The sequence below is a fragment of the Rana temporaria genome, chromosome 6 (assembly GCF_905171775.1).
Source record: "Rana temporaria chromosome 6, aRanTem1.1, whole genome shotgun sequence".
Classification (NCBI taxonomy): Eukaryota; Metazoa; Chordata; class Amphibia; order Anura; family Ranidae; genus Rana; species Rana temporaria.
The window spans coordinates 177,819,595-177,844,100 of NC_053494.1; the positions used below are offsets into that span (position 1 = coordinate 177,819,595).

Genomic DNA, 24,506 nt, shown 5'->3' on the forward strand with positions numbered 1-24,506 from the left:
TCGAAAGGTTTTAATATTAATCTGATTGACGATCAGTTGTATACGACTTTGGTGTTTTATTTCCATCACTGCTTTTATAGTGCACCCATTAAGAGCTCATGCAGAGAAATGTCCCTTTCAATACAAGTTATTTGTTTAGTGTCTACTACAAATACTGATAATCTCAGGATTCCACTAAGCCGGTCAGCCATATTTTTCCATGTAGGAAAGCTGCATAAAACTGGATTTAGTACCAGGCTAGGTTACCCATAATGCTCTGCGACACCTGTTGTTGCTGGGTGTCTGTATATAGGTCTCTATAATGCTGTTTACTTTTCTGTCTTGATTGACTAGGCAGGATGTGAGCTCAGACATGAAATATGCTTTAATGTTTTTATGCTCGCCTGTTAATGTTTTAGCTGTGCCACATAACATACATGTTTTAATGTACATGCTGATCATTTCCTATAGACAGGTCTTTATTTTATGTGCATACATCGTTGCATGGCAGTGTATTTTAATGCTCATCTGCACAGTAAATCAGATTTTCCAGGGTGTAGGCGAGTTGCAGTTTTATTGTATCTTTTGATGAACCTATAAGCAGCATCTTCTTGATATAGTTACATAGTTACATATGTTGCGCCCTGCTCCAAATGACTGAAGCACTATTCTAAATTTAGAGGGTGTCTGAGCTAATTAAGGGCTCAGACTTTGTCGAATTCTATTGAAATTAGCCTCTGTTATGGCTATGGTTGTGCTTGGTAGGACTTTCCCCTGTTGCCTGTAGGTGGCGTTACCACCTCAGGCCCATGTTGGAACACAAGCGAACCATGGTGTGTTGAGTGACCCTTCTCGGCAGCAGCCCAGTGGGAGTGGTGCCAAACTGCGCATGCTGGGAAGGGATACTTAAGGGGCAGACGCCGTGTTTCGGGGTCCTTCGCCTCGTGGCCCTCCTGGCGCAAGGTATGAGTGTGTGATTCCAGCCCCGGGACCACGTTGGTCCGAGGCTGCATCTCTATTGAGTAGGCCCAGCTATACTGGCCGGGGCCTATGATTCTGAAGGGGATCCCAAGCTGTGCATCCAAGTGGGGGAAGCTGCTTAATGAAGGAGATAGAGGGAGGACCTGCCCTGGAGGAGACCAATCAAAGCAAGCTAAAGTCTCGGGACAGGCCTGGTGACTTTGGTAACAAGGGATCCACTACTCTATTGGTCTTACAGTCCGCTGGATCGGCTTAAAGGCTCTTTACTGTAAGGCTGGAAGTTCGGGACTTAAAGGATCACTAAAGGATTTTTTTTTTTTAGCTAAATAGCTTCCTTTACCTTACTGCAGTACTGGTTTCATTTGCTTATTGTTCATTTTTGCTTTGGAGTTACTGTAATTCTGCTGTGATCTCCACACTTCCTGGTTGTCTGGCTCCTTATAACCACAGTACTGGGAGCTTTTCACGGTGGTCTAAGCTGTCATTACTGTGTGTCTAAAACTTAACAGAATCAGATTCATTTTAAAAACAAAACACTGCCCTGGATTTTTTGTTTTTGTTCTGTGTGTCTCTCTAGTTCACAGGAACATGAAACCAGTTTAAAAGTGAAACTAACCTGCAGGCACATTATATGATTGATTTTTATCTATTTGTAATCATTTTTAAAAGGAATCAGTTAACTTTTATGTCTCTATACCCTGTAAACAGTCATTTCAGCAAAAAAAATGTTTTCCTTTAGTGACCCTTTAAATCCTGTGGCAGAGGATTCTTGGCTATCCATCTTTCGCTCTCAGACGGTCTGTGGCAGAGATTGTTCTCATACTGTCCGTGCATCATTCCAGCTGCTAGGCCATGTGAGAGGGGTCTATCCGGGGGAGCAATACCCACTCAAGGGAGAGTGGTGAATACTGGAACTTAGATATTTTTGTGCATTCTGTAAGGTCCAGAGACGGAGGGTACACCTGGAGGTGTCCTCAAATCTAGGCTGTGGTGGCCGCTCGGAGCCAGGGAGAAATGACTATGTCCGTAGATGGAAATGGCTAAGCTGCAGTCTTGTGGACTGGCGTGTGACGTCAGCTGGACAGCGAACGGGGAACCACAACGCGTTTCAGAGCATGCGCAGGTCGAGGACAGAGCATGTGCGCTCCTTTGTCAAGGTTCGTTGTGGTTCCCCGTTTGTTTCCTGTCCATAAGTGTATAAGATTTTCCCACAATCCCATGATTTTCACACTCAGTTAAGAGGGAGAAAGAGAATCTGCTGCTGTTGACAATTTTATAATCAAGCTAAATCATATATTATTATGGTAAATGTTATAACATAATAATTTATTATTTGTTTACTGTGAAATTACTGGTTTGCAGTTATAACTTCAAACTTTAGTAATTTGTCCGTTAAGCCACCTGCTTGAGTACAGTTTTAGAAAATATAGTAAATTACCTTAAAAACAATATATCATAATTATTTGTATATTACTTATGGTAATTAACCCCTTGCCACCCAGGCAAATTCTGACACTTCTCTCCTAAAAGTAATAATCATTTTTTTGCTAGAAAATTACTTAGTACCCCCTAACATTATATATATTGTTTTAGCAGACACCCTACAGAATAAAATGGTGGTTGTTGCAACTTTTTATGTTACACAGTATTTGCACAGCAATTTTTCAAAAGCTTTTTTTTGGAAAAAAACAGTTTTATGAATAAAAAAACACTAAAGATAACCAGATTTTTTATATAATGTGAAATATGATGTTACGCCAAGTAAATAGATACCTAACATGTCACGATTTAAAATTGCGCACACTCATGGAATGGCGCCAAACTTCAGTACTTAAAAATCTCCATAGGCGACGCTATAATTTTTTTTACAGATCACAAGTTTAGACTTACAGAGGAGGTCTAGTGCTAGAATTATTGCTCTCGCTCTTCCGATCATGACGTATGTAACCTGTGTGTATATGGCTCTGATACTAGCCAGTGCCTCATTAGCCACTGACCTCACCGCACGATCCTGCTTTTCTACAGTACATCCACTAACTCATCTTTTACTTTTCTCCTTCTCCACTGGCATCTTCCCCAACCATCGAAAACATGTACCTGTAAGCCCCGTACTTAAAAAGCCCTTTCTGGATCCCACCAGTGTGAACAACTTAATACCCATCTCCTTGCTCCCGTTTACCTCCAAACTCCTAGAATGTCTAGTCTACTAGATAATGTAATCAATGAGAGGATAAATTAGGCTATTGTAGACCTTTTTATTTTCAGTCTGGCTTTAGCCTCAACATTGCACAGGGACTGTCCTCCTAAAACTCACTAACAAATTTCTATCTACTAAAATCAATGGTCACAACTGTATATTCTTACTTACTGACCTTTCTGAAGCTTTTGATATAGTTGACTACCTGCTTCTCCTCCAAAAACTCCACTACCTTGGCCTCTGAGACTGCTTTTTTGCTGGTTCTCCTCTTACCTAGCTCATGGCACCTTTAGTGTCACATACAACTTTTTCCCTCCTCTTTCCGTAGGAGTCGCCCAAGGTTCTGTCCTTGAAAGCCTCCTATTCTTTATTTACACCTCCTGCCTTGGTCAGCTGATAGGCTTCAGCAGCTTTCAATACAATTTCTATGCTGAAGACACCTATCTACCTTGTTTCTTCTGTGCTCAACCAGTCAGTCTCTACGTGCATCATTAAACTCAAACTCAGTCTTTCCAAACCTGCACTGTTAGTATTTAACCCTTAAATTCAACAGTGTCTCTTAATCAGATTATTAATTTAATTTCTCTGTAATTCACTGAGAATCAACCTCTAATTGGTTGCTGTGGGCAACAAAATAAGTTACTTCCCCGTGCCCTCAAAAATAGAAGTTCAATTTGGTGTTTTCAGTTTTGAATTAAATGTGACAGTTGTAAACTGTTGGGATGTCTTCCACTATTTGGTCAAAGGTTTTTGGACACCAGACCATCACATCTACTTTATAGTGAAGACTGTTTGGACACCCTTCCAAATGAGTTCAGGTGTTTCCAGTAAGGCCGCGTACACACAGACGGACAATCCGATGAAAACGGTCCACCGGACCGTTTTCATCGGACATGTCCGCTGCCGGATTTTGGTCTGATGTGTGTACACACCATCAGACCAAAATCCCCGTGGACAGCGAACGCGGTGACGTGGCCGCAACGACGACGATGCGGCGACGTGCGCGACCCTGGAAGGTCAATGCTTCCACGCATGAGTCGAATCACTTAGACGCATGTGAGGGCTTTCGGCCGAGCGGACATGTCCGGTGAGTCGTACAGATGACCGAACATGTCCGACGGACAGACTTCCAGCGGACATGTTTCATAGCCTGCTATGAAACATTTGTCTGCTGGAAACCTGTCCGCTAGGCCGGGAATCTGGTCCGGTCGGCCGTACAGACGACCGAACATGTCCACGGAAACTGGTCCGCGGACCAGTTTCAGCAGACATGTTCGGTCGTGTGTACGAGGCCTTAAAGATCATTTAGATCATTTTACAACAGTTTAGGGAAGCCTTTCCATTCCAACATGCCTGCATCCTTGTGTGCAAAGCCTTTACATTTTAAAGGCATGGATTAGTGAATTTAGTGTGGATGAACTTGAGTGGCCTACAGAAAGCCCTGACCTCAACCCTACGCAACACATTTGGGATGAGTTGGAACTCTATTGTGATCTAGGTCTTCGGGTCCAACATTAGCATCTGATGTCACAAATACCATTAGTAGAATGTCCAGCAAACTGATATAGGTGTGACAGTCAGGTGTTCACAAACTTTTAGTCATATAGGCCTCGTACACACGATAGGATAGCCAGAGGACAATGGTCTCAAGGACCGTTTTCATCGGTCAAAACCGATCGTGTGTGGGCCCCATAGGTTATTTAACCTTTGATTAAAAAAATAGGAACTTGCTTTAAAATTTAACCGATGGACGCCTAACCGATAGGTCAAAACCGATCGTTAGTATGCAAAAGCATCGGTTAAAAACCAGCGCATGCTCAGAATCAAGTCGACGCATGCTTGGAATCATTGAACTTCATTTTTTTCAGCACGTTGTTGTGTTTTACATCACCGCGTTCTGACACGATTGGTTATTTAACTTATGGTGTGTAGGCGTGACGGACCATCAGTCAGCTTCATCGGTTAACCTAAGACAATGGTCCTTCAGACCGTTGTCCTCTGGCTATCCTATCGTGTGCACGAGGCCTTAGTTTATTATCATCTGATGATATAATCATATTTAGGAAACTATGTTAATAAAAAAGTGAAAACAATTTGTGGAAATACTGCGCTGCTTAAAAAAGTGTGACCAGCTGCTGACACAGCTAATGTAGACAAATCAGCAAAACAAGAAGTGGAAGAAAAAATTTGTAGCGCTATGGTCAAATGTGAGTAACAAAACCATTAACAATCCTGCAAGGAATATATAATGGTAATACAATCATGTGTAAATTCCTGAATGGAAATAAATAATGAAATAAATGAATAAAAAGAGTCCGATAAGTAGTAAAGTCCATATAAACAAATCACCACGTGAATACAGATGGGAAATCTTGATGATGTTCCAAAATTATATATTCAAAAGTGTAAATAATCGCCACCACCTGTGAGGATGAGTGAAGGCTTACCAGAGTTGGTGGACTTGAGCTGACATATGTCACTGCAAGTCAAAATACGCTTGTAGTACTAAATCTAGTACATGGAATTAGGCAGTACAGATATCCAGAATCCAGGTTCAGCTGTCAAATCAGATGTACCAATACACATGGAAAGCCTTTGATCCATAGAGCTCCGTAGTGAGCCGGGTATTCAAAAGAAGTAAGGGAAGAAAAATAGCCACATAGCGTAATCCAATAAAAAACTATGTAGTTTAATCAAAATTAAAAGTCAAGTACACTCACATGTATCCTGATTTAAAAACGCAAGGTAAATAAGTTTGAGGCGGCAGTGGAGACGGCCCAACGTTTCGTGTTAAAAACACATCATCTGGGGTGCCTCTCCACTGAAGCCCCCTAGAATATATAGCAAACATAATGTCCATACCTCCAATCAAATTGTGATGTCCTGTCTCACCACCTGCAGCATTACTCCTGTTGAGTGCTTCCTGATAGGAAGCATGGCTGAATGGCGTGCGTTCCACGCCTCATTCTGAGGTCACCTTTGCACCTGTTAATAATATGGCTTGTAATACAAGTGTCCTCTCAAAGGAGAGACACATGTAATGGAGTACACGTTGCAGCGCAACGCTGGGAGAACGCGGCGTGCGTTCCAGACGTGCGTTCCACGCCTCGTCTGCGACGTTCACATCCCATAGGACCGGATGGTTTAGACGTCACTTCCGGGCGACGTGCGCTCCAGATGTAAAAACCAGACGAGTAGGAAGTGTGTCAGATGACACCGCTCGTCTGGACGGATTCTAACAGGGTGAACAAGGCCTATGGACAGCACTGATTACAGTGCGGGACCGCAACACACCATGGTGCATTATAAGAACACTACTACAAACATCAGGGAGATACGGGGAGAGACAGAAAGATGGGGGGCAAAAAACGGACTTTACTTTTAAATGTCATTACAGACTGAACTTTAAAAGTTGAAATAAAATTAAAATTATGACAAAAACAGGAAACAGTTATCTCAGTATTATCAATACAAAGAAAACTGACATGCATGTCACGCATATATATTATGCATATCTTATTAAATAGACATGCATATAAATTATAAATCTATATAATATAACTTACATAAGTTTAGTTTTATTTAAGCCTGCCATGCATAAAATTATGGATGTATGCAAACTCATTTAGTTGCTGAACAATAATGGTATATAAAAAATATAAAAAATATAAAAACGTTTTTTATATAGCTGCGACAGTGAATGCTGTAAGTATGTAAAACAAGACACCACTCACAATTGTACATGTCACATAATCAAATTCGGTATATAAGTGCATATTTAAACAAAAACGAAAAAGGAAAAGGAAAAAGGAAGAAAACAGGAGAATTCCTACGACTGATTAATAAAAGAATTAATGTCCCACTCGACATTCATTCCGAGAGGGACATAAGTTTGGAGTTCAAAAATCCAATACGTTTCCAAGCGTGATACCCCTCTCGTCATGGCACCGCCTCTCCAAGGGGGCGTATATTTATCTATGATAGTAAATTGTGTCCCGGTTGGGTCTCTATGATGGAAATGTTTGTAATGCCTAGGGACTGGGTGTTTAGTATCACCACCTTTGATGAGGGCAATATGTTCTCCCACCCTAATCGCAAATGTGCGTATGGTCCGCCCTACGTATTGCTTGCCACAAGGGCAAGTAATTAGATAAACAATGTAGTTAGTTTCGCAAGTGCAGAAAGATTTAATACTATATTGTCTAGATGTGACTGTAGATGTAAATTGGGCGATTTTCCCAGCGCATTGTGCTGGCAAACTTGGCATTTCCTACAAGGGTAGAAACCTACCATATTGTGAAAAAAAGAGCTCTTTATAGGCGGATTGATGACATTGGGGGCAACAAGACTTTGTAGAGAAGGGACACCTTTGAATATCACCTTTGCCCGGTCAGGTAGTAGTGGACCCAGAACATTATCTCCTCTTAGGACATTCCAATGCTTATTGATTATGCCTTGGATCTGTCTATATTGCATTGAATAGGAGGTAAGCATGGCAAATTTAAACCCAGCATCCGGTTCACGCTTTGGTTTGACCGATATTAGTGACTTTCTGCTAAGTGATAATACACGTTGAATTTCATTATCAACCTCATTAGCCGCATAGCCCTTGTCCAAAAACCGCAACTTCAAAACATCAGCTTGGGCCAGATATGCGTCATTGTCGCTACAATTCCTGCGGAGCCGAAGAAATTGGCTCCGGGGAATAGAGCGAAGCCAGGATGGGTGGTGGCAACTTCCCATGGGAATATACCCGTTACGATCAGTGGATTTAAAATGGGTCTTAAATTTAAATTGGCAGTCAACTAGTGATATCTCCAAATCTAGAAAATGGACATTACTGGTACTGAACTCATACGTTAAAGAGATGCCCCGATCATTTGAATTAAGTAGCTCAAAAAACGCTTTAAGTGATTCTGGAGTGCCCTTCCATAGGAGGAGGATGTCGTCTATGTATCTGACCCAGACGACCAATGATGGGTCGCCTAGCGCATAGACGACATCCTCCTTTCACAATATGGTAGGTTTCTACCCTTGTAGGAAATGCCAAGTTTGCCAGCACAATGCGCTGGGAAAGCGCAAAATCGCCCAATTTACATCTACAGTCACATCTAGACAATATAGTATTAAATCTTTCTGCACTTGCGAAACTAACTACATTGTTTATCTAATTACTTGCCCTTGTGGCAAGCAATACGTAGGGCGGACCATACGCACATTTGCGATTAGGGTGGGAGAACATATTGCCCTCATCAAAGGTGGTGATACTAAACACCCAGTCCCTAGGCATTACAAACATTTCCATCATAGAGACCCAACCGGGACACAATTTACTATCATAGATAAATATACGCCCCCTTGGAGAGGCGGTGCCATGACGAGAGGGGTATCACGCTTGGAAACGTATTGGATTTTTGAACTCCAAACTTATGTCCCTCTCGGAATGAATGTCGAGTGGGACATTAATTCTTTTATTAATCAGTCGTAGGAATTCTCCTGTTTTCTTCCTTTTTCCTTTTTCTTTTTCCTTTTTCGTTTTTGTTTAAATATGCACTTATATACCGAATTTGATTATGTGACATGTACAATTGTGAGTGGTGTCTTGTTTTACATACTTACAGCATTCACTGTCGCAGCTATATAAAAAACGTTTTTATATTTTTTATATTTTTTATATACCATTATTGTTCAGCAACTAAATGAGTTTGCATACATCCATAATTTTATGCATGGCAGGCTTAAATAAAACTAAACTTATGTAAGTTATATTATATAGATTTATAATTTATATGCATGTCTATTTAATAAGATATGCATAATATATATGCGTGACATGCATGTCAGTTTTCTTTGTATTGATAATACTGAGATAACTGTTTCCTGTTTTTGTCATAATTTTAATTTTATTTCAACTTTTAAAGTTCAGTCTGTAATGACATTTAAAAGTAAAGTCCGTTTTTTGCCCCCCATCTTTCTGTCTCTCCCCGTATCTCCCTGATGTTTGTAGTAGTGTTCTTATAATGCACCATGGTGTGTTGCGGTCCCGCACTGTAATCAGTGCTGTCCATAGGCCTTGTTCACCCTGTTAGAATCCGTCCAGACGAGCGGTGTCATCTGACACACTTCCTACTCGTCTGGTTTTTACATCTGGAGCGCACGTCGCCCGGAAGTGACGTCTAAACCATCCGGTCCTATGGGATGTGAACGTCGCAGACGAGGCGTGGAACGCACGTCTGGAACGCACGCCGCGTTCTCCCAGCGTTGCGCTGCAACGTGTACTCCATTACATGTGTCTCTCCTTTGAGAGGACACTTGTATTACAAGCCATATTATTAACAGGTGCAAAGGTGACCTCAGAATGAGGCGTGGAACGCACGCCATTCAGCCATGCTTCCTATCAGGAAGCACTCAACAGGAGTAATGCTGCAGGTGGTGAGACAGGACATCACAATTTGATTGGAGGTATGGACATTATGTTTGCTATATATTCTAGGGGGCTTCAGTGGAGAGGCACCCCAGATGATGTGTTTTTAACACGAAACGTTGGGCCGTCTCCACTGCCGCCTCAAACTTATTTACCTTGCGTTTTTAAATCAGGATACATGTGAGTGTACTTGACTTTTAATTTTGATTAAACTACATAGTTTTTTATTGGATTACGCTATGTGGCTATTTTTCTTCCCTTACTTCTTTTGAATACCCGGCTCACTACGGAGCTCTATGGATCAAAGGCTTTCCATGTGTATTGGTACATCTGATTTGACAGCTGAACCTGGATTCTGGATATCTGTACTGCCTAATTCCATGTACTAGATTTAGTACTACAAGCGTATTTTGACTTGCAGTGACATATGTCAGCTCAAGTCCACCAACTCTGGTAAGCCTTCACTCATCCTCACAGGTGGTGGCGATTATTTACACTTTTGAATATATAATTTTGGAACATCATCAAGATTTCCCATCTGTATTCACGTGGTGATTTGTTTATATGGACTTTACTACTTATCGGACTCTTTTTATTCATTTATTTCATTATTTATTTCCATTCAGGAATTTACACATGATTGTATTACCATTATATATTCCTTGCAGGATTGTTAATGGTTTTGTTACTCACATTTGACCATAGCGCTACACATTTTATGTTAATAAAAAAGCAATGTATTTCTTTGGTGTGTTTTTTTCAACTTGGTAGATATGGCTACATGGTTGTTTTTTATTAAATTTTTTTAGCAGGAACATTTTCAAACTAAAAAAACCCTGTGCCAAGTCCCATCTTCCATGTCTAGGCCTCACAGCACGTAAATGAAAAAGGAGAAATCTGCCTACTCTGGGTCTTTAAGCCTCAGTATATTTTTAATATTCCACCTGGTACAAAGCAGCCTTGCACCAGATAGAATAATAAAAAACATATAACGTCTAAAAGATCTGCAGAAGGCAGCTTTTTCCTCTTAAATTTGAAAGATTAAAGTTGTATTTGCTTTTAAAAAACGTTTGTTAAAGTTCTAATTTTTCCCAACTGTTATGTGGCTATTTATTCTAGTTTGTTACGTAATTGCCCTTATTTCATGCACTTTGGACTGATATATACTCATAGCATTGAGAATTCCTTCAAGCCTTAGTTCTCCTTCACACTATCTACATGTGATGAAGACTGTCCAAAGATGAGCAAATTTTGGGAAATTTGATAAAGATTCGAAGTAGATTTCAAGAATATTCAGTGAACTGTAATGACATTGCAACCTTTCAGATACAAACATTAATACTGGAAATTGAAAACAATAAGATACTGTTTAAAATACTTTTCCAGGTTTCTGGATAATTATTTTAAGACTTTTGATGCTCATTACATTTTATGAATATGAACCATTGTTTAGCACGCATGGCAGATACAGTATTTAAGGACATCTGCTGTTCTTTAAAACAATCAGAAATAAATACCCTAAAACTAAATAAGTAACATGTAACAATTGCAAAATATGTTTCTGCTGTTCCTTCACTTACAATTATTTTGATTCCAAATATGTATGGATAATTTCTGGAACCATAAGGCCTCTAGAAACTTGGAATGTTCTGATCTCAGCCAGAAAGTCAGGAATGGCCCATCTGCTCCCGCTTCTTCTAATTTTCTGTTAGTTCATTAAAATTGATGTATAGTATTCAATAGAGAGCTAAAGGAGGTGGGAGCGGGCAAGCCGATCCTTTGCATTCTTTTTTCGTGTACCCCTAAATTAATGAAAGCTATGGGCAACCATCTAAGAGGGCTTGCATTACAAGTATTTATTATGGTGGTGTTTAATAGGAAAAAATTTACTTCAAAAGAAAATTTTGCAGTCCCATTAAGTTTAAACTCTGGTCAAAAGCACATTTACATTTTCTCCCTGCTTACGTTAATGTTTTATTTGTTTTGTGCATCTTTCCTAATTTGCAGTGTAATCCAGAATAAAATATGCTTTTAAAAAAGCACAGGGACCTCGTCTCTCCTCTTGACTAGTGTGACCAGTCATGTAACCTCCATTGTAATTCATTGAAAGCAGGTTGTGGTCCCCTGATCTTTGCTATGAACACCCTTTACTAGTCAGTTTATGTAAAACATATCCTGTGAGGGGTGTCTATGCCCAAAGGGTTTTACATAAGGCACCGCAGAGGTATTTCCTCCCAACCGGTGGGAGATTTGAATTTTTTTTTAATGCAGTAGTACATGGGAAGAGGGAGGTATGGGTGCAAGGTATAAATAATCCTGAAGCCCATCCTGAACGTAGACTTTGTCTAAAAAAATTCTAATTGTTGTGATTAACGATTGGTGGTGAATTTAGCTACAGTGGTCTTTTTTGCCTATGTGAGCCCCTTAAAGGAATACATAGGGGCCACGGTAGTGGTGTGGAGATCACCCGGAGGAACCCCTGAGCACAGCCAGGGACCAGGAGATCGACACTCACAGAAGTTTTTTTTTTCAAGAGATTTTAGGGAAAGATGTCTCCTATATGAAGTGGCCCTTAGAGGTGCAATAGAGACTTACATACATACATGGACAGCTTCAAATTACAATTTTAATTCAGTGACAATTTAATTTTAGTCGCCTTTTATATGCAGAAGTCTGACCATTGGAGGACAGGCAGGCTGTTTTCCCAGCATAGCCAGAAAACCGACTATGCTGGAATAAATGTTCTCTCATGCCTAGTGTGGATATTTTGAAACAGGAAAGCAGAGGGACTGGCAGGATCACCAGGAATGTCACACAAAGGAAGAAATACAAAGAGAACATGATACTTTTTAACACAAGTACATGGTACAGCTGACAGTTACCAGGAATGTGAAATGTTGGGGTGACATATTCTTTAAAGGGGTTGTAAAGGTACAATTTCTTTTTCTAAATAGCTTCCTTTACCTTAGTGCAGTCCTCCTTCACTTACCTCAACCTGTGATTTTGCTTTTAAATGTCCTTATTTCTTCTGAGAAATCCTCACTTCCTGTTCTTCTGTCTGTAACTACACACAGTAATGCACGGCTTTTTCCCTGGTGTGGAGTGTCGTGCTCGCCCCCTCCCTTGGACTACAGGAGAATCAGGACGCTCTCTACGTTGCAGATAGAGAAAGGAGCTGTGTGTTAGTGGGCGTCCTGACTCTCCTGTAGTCCAAGGGAGGGGGCGAGCACGACACTCCACACCAGGGAGAAAGCCTCACATTACTGTGTGGAGTTACAGACAGAAGAACAGGAAGTGAGGATTTCTCAGAAGAAATAAGGACATTTAAAAGCAAAATCGAAGGATGAGGTAAGTGAAGGAGGACTGCACCAAGGTAAAGGAAGCTATTTAGGATTTTTTTTTTTACCTTTACAACCCCTTTAAGATTTGCATTTAGCACTTCCAGACTGGAGCCAAAGGGTGCTATATAGGCTAAATGAAAGCGGCATGCGAAATGTTTAGAAAATGCTCATGTTCTTCAGACTAGCTATTACAAGCAAGAAGTAAACATTCTCATTGTGTTTAGAGCCTTGCAATCATGGGGACCCCAAATACTAGTTTTTCCTCAGAGAAAGAGTAGTTCTAAATTGCATGGAACTATATTGGTGTTTCTCAACCCTTTTTCAGTCAAGGCACCCTTTGAAAATATGAAAAATCTCGAGGCACCCCATTCTAAAATGTAAAAACGATTCTAAAGCCCTGTACACACGATCGGTCCATCCGATGAAAACGGTCTGATGGACCGTTTTCATCAGACCAAACCGATCGTGTGTGGGCCCCATCGGTTATTTATCCATAGGTTAAAAAAAAGCAATCTTGTTTTAAATTTAACCGATGGATACCTAACCGATAGGAAAAAAACGATCGTTAGTAGGCACGACCATCGGTTAAAAATACACACATGCTCAGAATCAAGTAGACGCATGTTTGGAAGCATTGAACTTCGTTTTTTTCAGCACGTCGTTGTGTTTTACGTCACCGCGTTCTGACACGATTGTTTTTTTTTTAACCGATGGTGTGTAGGCAAGACTGACCATCAGTCAGCTTCATCGGTTAACCAATGAAAACGGTCCATCAGACCGTTCTCATCGGATGGACTGATCGTGTGTACGCGGCATAATAGTTTTACATAATGCAGCAAAGTTAACATATATAGGACTCCCAACGTTAGAGGTGATTTATTCTTCTAAAAGCAAATACACTTTTGCAAACTGGTACCGTTTATTATTCCAATGTTTCTCTTCTTGTAACTCAGCTTGTTTCTATCACTCAGCTAATATAATCACAGTGCTGACAGAGAGGGGCAGGGGAGGGTCAAAAAAGGATGCTGTGCAGGTGACCGACATCCTCCTTATCAACTGATGATGTAATTGGTTGCTAGGATGCCAGCGAATAGAAGGTTGTAATGTACAATGAAAACCCATCGCTTTGTGTAATTATAAGGCAGGCTTCAACCACTTGTTGGCTTGTATACCGTTTTTGGGTAATTTTTAGGCATTTTTCCAAAGCACCCCAGAAGAGACCTTAACCACTTGCTTACTGGGCACATATACCCCCTTCCTGACCAGAGGACTTTTTGCGATTCGGCACTGCGTCGCTTTAACTGACAATTGCGCGGTCGTGCGACGTGGCTCCCAAACAAAATTGACATCCTTTTTTTCCCACAAATAGAGCTTTCTTTTTGTGGTATTTGATCACCTCTGCGGTTTTTAGTTTTTGCGCTATAAACAAAAATAGAGCGACAATTTTGAAAAAAAAATAATATGTTTTACTTGTTAAGATTTTTTCAACCACTAGTGGTAGAGAAAAAAACACTGCGCTAACATATAAATTAATGTGAAACACGTGAAATGTGAGTAGCTGCCAGTACTAAATACCTAAAACCAAAGTAAAAAGACAAAAAATACGAAAAAAAGTACAGCGCTAAAAATATATGTGATCACCAAAAAATTATTAAAAATTTAGTGAAAAAATAAATGAATAGTGAAAAAAAGAGAACAATAGTTCAAATAAAGTCCAAAAAAATGTTGAATAGTGATGTTGAAAGTAGAAATCCTCCACCATATAGAACACCCGGTGTATAAAGATGTAGTCTCCTTACCAGATGATAAGACCGGTATTGCATCGGTCTTTATAGGGCCCAGGGATATTTAAAAGTCCTCCCAATAGACTATTTCAGATGCTGGATTAGGTCTCATAAGTGAATGCCTCCAATTATAGTCACTTCAAGCACCCATGTAATAAAAGACAATAAAGGGCCACATAGTGTAAATCCGTAAACTATGCAGGGTTTAATGAAATGAAAAAGGCGCACTTACAATGAGTAGAGCACAAATACAGCGTGTAGACTGAATGATTTTTGGAGTGGCGTCTCCTCTGTGTTTTCCTCCGTCTGCTCACACTCTGTTGCCGTGTATCTCCGGGTAGTGCGTGATGACGTCACAAGCTAGGCCACGCCTACACGTTTCGTCACATATAGGACGTCGTCGGGGATTGCCTGCTAGCCGTGCGTCATCACTGGGTCCTCTTATATAGCCCCAATCCACCATTTTAATTGTGGGCGGTCAATACAAAGGAGACCTTAGGGAGAAGGGCAAATGCACACGTCCACGTGATTAGCATGCGGCGTGTGATGAATCTGGCACACGTAGGGAGGAAAGGAAATTCTTTTGTAAGTGGATAAAGGCAAGATGATCTACACGCTGTATTTGTGCTCTACTCATTGTAAGTGCGCCTTTTTCATTTCATTAAACCCTGCATAGTTTACGGATTTACACTATGTGGCCCTTTATTGTCTTTTATTACATGGGTGCTTGAAGTGACTATAATTGGAGGCATTCACTTATGAGACCTAATCCAGCATATTTTTAGCGCTGTACTTTTTTTCGTATGTTTTACTTGTTGCTATATTAAATAGCTCAATTTTTTTATTTATTTTTTCTCAGTCTAGGCCAATACGTATTCTACATTTTTGGTAAAAAAAAAAAAAAAATCGCAATAAGCGACTGGTTTGCGCAAAAGTTATAGCGCCTACAAAATAGGGGACAGAATTATTATTTTTTTTAATTAATTTTTTTACTAGTAATGGCGGCGATTTTTATCGGTACTGCGACATTATGGCGGACACATCGGACACTTTTGACACATTTTTGGCACCATTCACATTTATACTGCGATCAGTGCTATAAATATGCACTAATAACTGTATAAATGTGACTGGCATTGAAGGGGTTAACACTAGGGGGTGAGGAAGGGGTTAATGTGTACCCTATATAGTGTTACTAACTGTGGGGGAAGGGGGGTGACTGGGGGAGGTGACCGATCTGTGTCCCTATGTACAAGAGACACAGATCGGTCTCCTCTCTCCCTGACAGGACATGGATCTCTGTGTTTACACACACAGATCCACGTCCTTGTCTCTCTAACCGCCGATCGCGGGAGCCTGGCGGACATCGCGGCCGCCAGGCACGCCCATCGGCATCCCAGTGATGCACGGGCCCGCGCGCGCCCCCCAGTGGCCAGGAGGAGCGGAGGCCGTAAAAACACGGCCTCCCGGAGATTTAGAGCCACCCCGCGGCCGTATTAAGTCGTACGGCCGTCGGGAAGTGGTTAAGGCACCCTGGTTGAAAAAGGCTGGACTATATTATGTGATGCATTTAAATAATTACATAGTTCCTTATCATCAGTTGCACTCTCCTGATGAGGAATATCAAACCTGTCAGAAAGTTGTAAGTGAGCTTCAAATGTTCCACGTTTCCAGCCCTGTTGAATCAATCGTCCTCTTCTGCATGTGTATTTCAAGAATTTTCCTAAATCAGTTCATCTGTATAACTACAATATCAAATCATCCTTTAATTTGTGCTATTTCATTCCTTTTATCTTGGTCCAGATAGAACATTTTTGACAAATAATATTAAGCGAGGACCACATTCCTACAGCTTATAAAGCCTCTATTGCCCTGATCAAAGTCCAGTGATTTATTGCCATGCACTATATGGCCAGCTGTAAACCAAGTAAAACATTGTTAATCTCTGCTGCATTGATTCTCTAGAGGCCTTTGGCACTTGTTTGGCTGCCCTGAATTCAAGACTTGTTTTGAGGTTCTATGTAAAAGTCAATTTACTGAGGTTGTCTGTAGAGAAGAAATCGCTTTTTTCAGAATACCAAAATCACTAATACACGGCAGAGTTAATTTACTAAAACTAGAGAGTGCAAAATCCGGTGCATCTAGGGATGGAAGCCAATCAGCTTCTACCTTCAGCTTGTTCAATTAAGCTTTGACAAAAAAACTAGAAGCTGATTGGTTTCTATGCAGAGCACACCCCACAGTTTGCTGAATTCTGAAGACAGCTAAGTATTTTCTTCATTTGTCAGTCTCTGAAATAAAGTGAAACTTGACTTTCTCAATCAACATTGACTATTGACATATTTATTTGTTTAAAACCTTTTTTTTTATATTTCTTCATTTACTTCCTGGTTTCCAGGCATATGCAAATTATGTCATACATCCCAGGAGTCTTCAGGAGGGTATTTCTCAGCTAAGCACACCCTCCTGGTTGCATGCCTGAGCTAAAGACAGATGGATTCCAAAAAGTAAATTCCACCTGAATCATCTGCCCTTACTCAAGATGGCTACATCTAGAAATACTAGGAGTGTCTTTCAAAGTAATTTCTCAGCAAAATAAAGCATATAAACATGGAGGGATGGATGAGCTTGCTTTGAATTTTAAAAATGAATTAGCGTTTTTGGATTCTGGTGCTCAGATATAGTGTACTTTTTCTTTAAAGTAACAATGGAGTTTACTCAAGTTTGAATGCTCCTTGATGAGGTGGATAGGAGGAGGGACTCCCCTTGAATTCCTGAAAACTGTTCCCTGTTACCGTGTTCCATTCTGGCGACTGTGAAGGGTTTCCCTACTGGATTTGGCAGTGGGGAAGGTGCTTGGGAGAAAGAATAGAAGGATAGGACCAGATTTCCATCACTAGAGCTTGCAGGCAACTAAAATCTCTTTTACACAAAACATTTACTTGTTTTCCCGGTCACAACTTGGCTTACAGTATTGGGATATAATAACCTTATGTGGGTTAACTATTCTTACTGATTATATAAAATAAGTGACCAATAATATATATATATATATATATATATATATATATATATATATATATGCAATCTCTTTGCTTCTACCACTCTGCCTATTCGAAAATCGGACCTGGATTAGACATGAAATGACAGTTGCCCATTCTAGATAGATCAGTTAATAATTCCGTCTCTATAAGGTACCGAAAGACACCACCAGCCAAGGGTTCTTGAGGGAAATAGCTTGAGGTTATTGTAGCCGTAAAAGTGCACTTGTGACAATTGAGTACTGTTTATCTTCTGTTATTATTTAGCTAAAAATATATGTGTTGTAATCCTATTACTGTTTTCCAGTCTTATGGCGGTTATGTAACATCTATGGTTCTTGGTCAAGGGACAGGCCTTTTTAAATGTGGAATTGCGGTAGCTCCTGTTTCCAACTGGGAATATTATGGTATGTTATTTTGAGCACATTTTATCTACATTTTACAAATTTATCGAATTTAGTATTAAAAGCCTAACTATATCAAGTATTTTTCTGATTATTTTTGGATAGAGCAGAGAAGAGTTAGAAAGTAGAACCTGATACAAATTTCGTCAGTGATCCCATGATGAAATTTTCTTCACTTGTTCCTGTTCAAGAAATGAAATTTCGGTACATTTGAATGCCCAGCAGCAATAACATTATTGTCAGAAGTTCTAATATTTTGCCACTTTTCCTAAAATTTGAATTGTCTGTGTCCTGTTTAGAGAAATTTCCCATACCTTCTTGTCCTGTGTATACAATTTCCCTAACAGAACACAAATGGCAAAAATAACCTTTCAAGGTCTCTTCCCTACTCTCTGTAAACTTAAATAAATAGTTTTGGCCAGTATGTCAATTGCATGGTTAGTCCTTTGAGTGTATTCGATTTACAGCATCCAGATGTTTGTTCTAACACATGGCACATAATAGGCATCCAAAACTAATTTTACAAGGGCCACATGTGTTTCTTCCTTCCATGCTGCTTGCGTCAACCTTTCAGCATTTTTGTCTGAACAGCTACTTAAAGACGTCCATGTGACCAAATAATGTAACCCAAATGCAGTTTGCAAAGAGACAACAACCATTGCTCAAACTGTTATAGAAGAACACTCTTTATAGGAAAGTGTAAATAAACAAACATGTATCTAACCACTGATCCTCAGGAAGTTAAAGATGTGAAGATCTAAAATAGCAACAACAAAAACATAAACCAAAAGGTACTTTTACTGTGTATTAGTCAAGATAATACAATGGTGAGTTCAAAGCGGAGTTCCACCCACATTTTTCACTCCTCACCATGCAGCACAAATGGTCATCCTTAAAATGAATTGGCAATTTATTATTCTTGGTCAGCTTGGCTCCAGTAACATTTAACATTGGCATCTATTGAAAATCTTGGTCAGCTTGGCAAGGCAAGTTGAACAAAATTGCATCCCACTACAAATGCCTGAGATCGGCAGGTGCATGCTGGGTAGCCAGCATGCAGGGAATCCAGGAAGCGGACACTTTGCATTCCGAGCTGTGCAGGAACTTCACAAAGTAAGAAAACTATGATGTACAAGTAGAAAACTGGGCTTCGTTTACAGCATACCTTTGTTACATTGCACAAGGTATGAGTATTCTAGGGGTATTTTTATTTTAAAAGTCATATTTCAGCCGGAACTACGCTTTAACACAGACACTGTATGTACGGTATGAGCAAAAAAAAAAAAAACGAATGCACTACAATGCTGCAATACATGTACATTTCCCATGTTGTATTTCTTTACCTCTTGCTTATCACATAATACATATACAGTATGCAATGACAAGAAAGATGGACTTTAAAGTGTAACTTGACTCTCCCAATCAACATTGATTATTTTTAATTAGGAAAGTATATGATACTGTATTTACTTCTTTTAAAAGTTTTTTTTTATTTTACAATTCTTTCGTTCCTTTCTGGTTTCTTGCCTAAGCAAATGATGTCATGCATTCCAGGAGTCTTTCGTAGGGTCAACAACTGGGTTCGTTTTTTAAGTAACCCAGGAATCTTCAGGAGGGGAGGAGGGGTTTTCTCAGCTAAGCACACTCTCTAGCATGCTAAGGGCAAATTAATTCCATTTGCCCTTACTTTAGATGGCCATGGACAGAAATGCAAGGGGGTTGTTTTTCAAAGTGACTTCTCAACAAAATATAGCATAGAGACGTGAATGGAGAAGTTTACTTTGAAAATTAGTTAAATAGTGTTTTTGGTGATCAGATGCAGTAAAGATCCGCTTTAACGTCCAGCTGCCGCACATATGTGTTCCTGGTGGACGGACGGATAATCTGCTGAAAACAGTCCGCCGGACCGTTTTCAGCGGACATGTCCGCCCGGAGATTTCTGTCTGATGGTTGTACACACCATCAGACAGAAATCCGCGCGTAAACAATACGCGGGACGTGGCCGCGCCGTCGTCGCGACGATGACGCGGCAACGTGGGCGGCCCTGAAAGTTCAATGCTTCCACGCATGCGTCGAATCAGTACGACGCATGCGAGGGATGGCGGTCGGTCGGACGTGTCCGGTGAGTCTGTACAGACGACCGAACACGTCCGACGGACAGGTTTCCAGCGGACAGATTTCTTAGCATGCTAAGAAATTTTTATCCGCTGGAAACTGTCCAATCCGCCGGACAATTGTCCGCTCAGGCCTACACACGACCGGATCTGTCCGCTGGAACTGGTCCGGAACGATCCGGTCGTGTGTACAGGGCCTAAGCTGTCACCAACAGTTCTTAGTTAAGGTTTCTAATCAGGAGCTAGTGGGATGGGCTCCCGATCATGTGACCACTGTGAAAGGCAATCACAGCGGTCACATGATACAGAACCCCCATTTAGGGGCTCCTTGGTGGGAGTTTTTAAGGATAAAAATACTGCAAACACTAAAAAATACCTGTTGATTTTCAAGAAATCCAGTGAGCACCCTATTTTCTGGTTGATAAAGCTGACAATGCTGCCTCTGCAGCAATAAAATTCCAAGCAACATTGTGAACCCTGCTCACCCCTCCTTATTTCTACAACATGGGGTGGATGGGTGTTCTATAGTCCAGCAGGGAGAACTTAGGCAGGGCTGACGACATTGTCTGGGATTTCTGTTGGGGAAAAGGCACTTTGGGGGTAATCCACAAAGATCCGGCGTAACTTAATTTTTTCCATTTAAGTTACACTGCCCTAAAATTTCTACCTAAGTGCCCGATCCACAAAGCACTTACCTAGAAATTTTTGGCTGTGTAACTTAAATTCCGCCGGCGCAAGGCGTTCCTATTTTCATGGGGGCGATTCCCATTTAAATTAGGCGCGCTCCCGCGCCAGCCGTACTGCGCATGCTCGTGACGTCATTTTCCCGACGTGCATAGCGCGAAATTACGTTACGCCGAGTGCGAAAAATAAATAAAAATAAAATAAAAATCGTGTCGCTGGACAGAAGGGTCTGTTTTTACAAGGTGTAAACAGTTTACACTTTGTAAAAGCAGCCCTAATTTTGCGTTTGCAAACTAAAACTTACGGAGAAAAAACTAAGCTGAAAAGCTTCGTGGATCTCCGTAAGTGCTAATTTGCATACCAGAGGCGGCATTTCGACACGAAATGCCCCCAGCGGCGGATGCGGTACTGCATCCTAAGATCCGGCAGTGTAAGTCCCTTACACCTGCCGGATCTTCTCCCTAACTATGGAAAACTGATTCTGTGGATAAGTTCCATAGTTAGAAACAGGGATACGACGACGTAACAGCAGTTACGCCGGCGTATCCCTTTTGAGGATCTGGCCCTTTGTTATTAGCTCAAACAGGAAGTTAGGAGCACACTGGATCTCAGCGATTTTAAATAGACAAAAATGTGTGCATGTATTGCAGAGATGTACTGCATATATTTGTCTGGTTTTAGTCAGCCCACTGCATTAGGCATTTTGTCATTTGTGGTATAAAAGATATAATTCTGTGTAATGTTCTTTTCATTAATTGCTTATTTATTTTTTTCAGCATCTTTTTATACAGAGAAGTACATGGGCCTTCCAACAAGATCTGACAACCTTGAAAATTATAAGGTAAACTGTATATCTAATGGAACCCCTCATATGTTTTTGCATAAGGAAGGATTTGAACCATTATCATTTTTTTATTGCTGTCTGCTGGCCCTCTCGGCAAATGATGGTTATTTATTTATTACAGGTACTTCTAACAGTTTACACAGCACTTTACATATACAGTATATTTTATATTGCACTTTGGAAGTGCTGCCCACTCATTCCAATGGGCAGTGGCGGTTTAGGAGCACTGTATACAGCGCTCTAAAACCGTGCCAAAGATGCTGCTTGCAGGACATTTTTTCCCATCTTGCAAGCGCATCACCCAATTGTGAAAGCATTCAGCCTTTCACACTGGGATGGCATGAGAGACAGTTTTTAGGCACTTTACGGGTGCTATTTTTAGCGCTAAAGCGCCTGAAATCTGTCTCAGTGTGAAAATAGCCTAACTGTTCTACCGATGGCTCAAAATTTTGTTTTTTCCCTTCACTTTCAGTTCCAGGGACAACGTTCCAAAGGACAATCAGGGATAGTGAATTTCACTCAGAGAGCATAAAAATCCAAGAGGGTTGATAACCCTTCCGCACTCTGTTCCAAACAAAAAAACAAATTGGCTTTGGATACACTTTAATAGCCAGATTCAGAGAGAGTTACGCCGGCGTATCAGTAGATACCCTGATGTAACTCTGAATCTGCGCCGTCGTAAATTTAAGTGTATTCTGGTAACCAGATACGCTTAAATTAGGCTAAGATACGAGCGGCGTAAGTCTCCTACGCTGTCATATCTTAGGGTGCAATATTTACGCTGGCCAATAGGTGGCGCTTCCGTTGAGTTCGGCGTAGAATATGCAAATGCCTAGATACGCCGATTCACGAACGTACGTGCGCCCGTCGGAGTAAAGATACGCCGTTTTTGTAAGAGATACGCAGCGTAAAGATAAAGCTGCCCCCTAGGTGGCGTAGCCAATGTTAAGTATGGCCGTCGTTCCCGCGTCGAAATTTGAAAATTTTACGTTGTTTGTGTAAGTCGTCCGTGAATGGGGCTGGACGTAATTTACGTTCACGTCGAAACCAATATGTCCTTGCAGCGTACTTTGGAGCAATGCACACTGGGATATGTACACGGACGGCGCATGCAAACGTCAATCACGTCGGGTCACCAATCATTTCCATAAAACTCGCCCCCCCATCCTCATTTGAATTAGGCGCGCTTACGCCGGCCCCATTTACGATACGCCGCCGTAAGTTAGGAGGCAAGTGCTTTGTGAATATAGTACTTGCCTCTCTGACTTAAGGCAGCGTAGCGTAAATACGATACGCTACGCCGCCTTAAAGATGTGGCGCCCTACCTGAATCTAGCTATAAGCCTATTATTTGGTCATCCAAGAAACCAAGAAACTTTCAGCCCCCTGTTTATATCAGCACAGTTTGACATGCAACTTGACAGGTCAAATCGCATGTCAAATCAGAGCCTATTGCCGGCAATAGGAGCATCCCAATCGGTGCGTCACCAACTTTGCGGCGCCGGACCAATTTACAAAAGTAGCTCCTGCACTACTTTTGGCTGCTTTGGGGGAGATTTCAACAGACATCTGTGCATGACCCCCACAGATGTCTTTCAAATTGCCTCCAAAGTCAAACTGAAATGCGGGGTTTGAAATTGTGCGAGTTCAGGTGAACTTACGTGATTTCAAAGCCGTGTTCAGTGTGAACAAGGGCTTAATCTAAGGCAGGTCAGCATGTTCTTCATCTAAGTAACATAGAGGCCAACATTCTCTTTCTGAAGCACTATGAAAATCTAATTTGCTTTCCATCTAAAGCACTGTGATGGTTAACATTCCCTTTCTACAACAATAGATAAAAATGTTGTTAGGTGTTGCCACAATATGCAAAGGATGAAATTACCCAGCATGTGTTCTGTGTCATATCTGCCTATTCAACTACCTAGGATGCCACTCTTGCCTTTGGTCTTACTACTGCCCCCTGAACAGCTGAAAGAACTTACATAGGTCTGGTCTTACTACATGGTAATCTGCTATGAAAAGGAGGTGTGGATACTCTTCTCTGAGCAGTTTACTCTCATCTTGACAATCATTATAGGCCTACTAATATAGGGACCCAGTGCTACAACACAAATGGCAATTAGAACATGATGTCAGACTCGGAACAGTTTGGTTAGTCTGTTCAAATAAAGCCTGCATTGTATTTAGCTTTGAAATGTAGCTGTAGTCAGTAACTGTATGTTGAAGTTTGATAAGTGACCTAGACAAGGAAACAATCTGCAGTTTTCCCATCTACAATTTCCAGAAAGTAGTAGAGTGTAGACAAAATGTCAGCAATATAGGCTTGCACCACAGCCAATACCATCACCAAAGATAAGCTTTTTATGAATTATCCTTGTATCAGGAAATTCATCTAGTGAATCACCTCTTCTTCCTTTTCAGAATTCAACTGTGATGTCCCGAATAGAGAATTTCAGGAAAGTAGATTACCTGCTCATTCATGGCACAGCAGATGGTAGGTAATATCATAGACCATTATAGTGCAAACACCCAGTTCTAACATGAGTAGAAGTCTGTTTGATCAGCAATAAGCACACTACTTAGTTTGTGATAGAGCTCAGCACATAAAAGTGTTTGTATTACAGAGATGCTCAAGCTATTATTTTTATCAATAGGAAGTGAAAGCTATCATTTCTAGTTAATGCATTATGGATGTATTGTCAAATATTGAACTA

At 40.8% G+C, this 24,506-nt stretch overlaps 1 protein-coding gene across 1 annotated transcript in view; it reads left to right on the forward strand.

Moving 5' to 3' along the window:
* Nucleotides 1-24,506, forward strand: part of LOC120944069 (fibroblast activation protein alpha) — a 153,051-nt gene that overhangs the window by 113,876 nt on the left and 14,669 nt on the right. Inside the window, exons 22-24 of the mRNA XM_040357857.1 lie at nt 18,055-18,154; nt 21,726-21,790; nt 24,214-24,286. Of these exons, the coding sequence (XP_040213791.1) occupies nt 18,055-18,154; nt 21,726-21,790; nt 24,214-24,286 (238 nt within the window). The remainder of the gene's footprint in view (nt 1-18,054; nt 18,155-21,725; nt 21,791-24,213; nt 24,287-24,506) is intronic.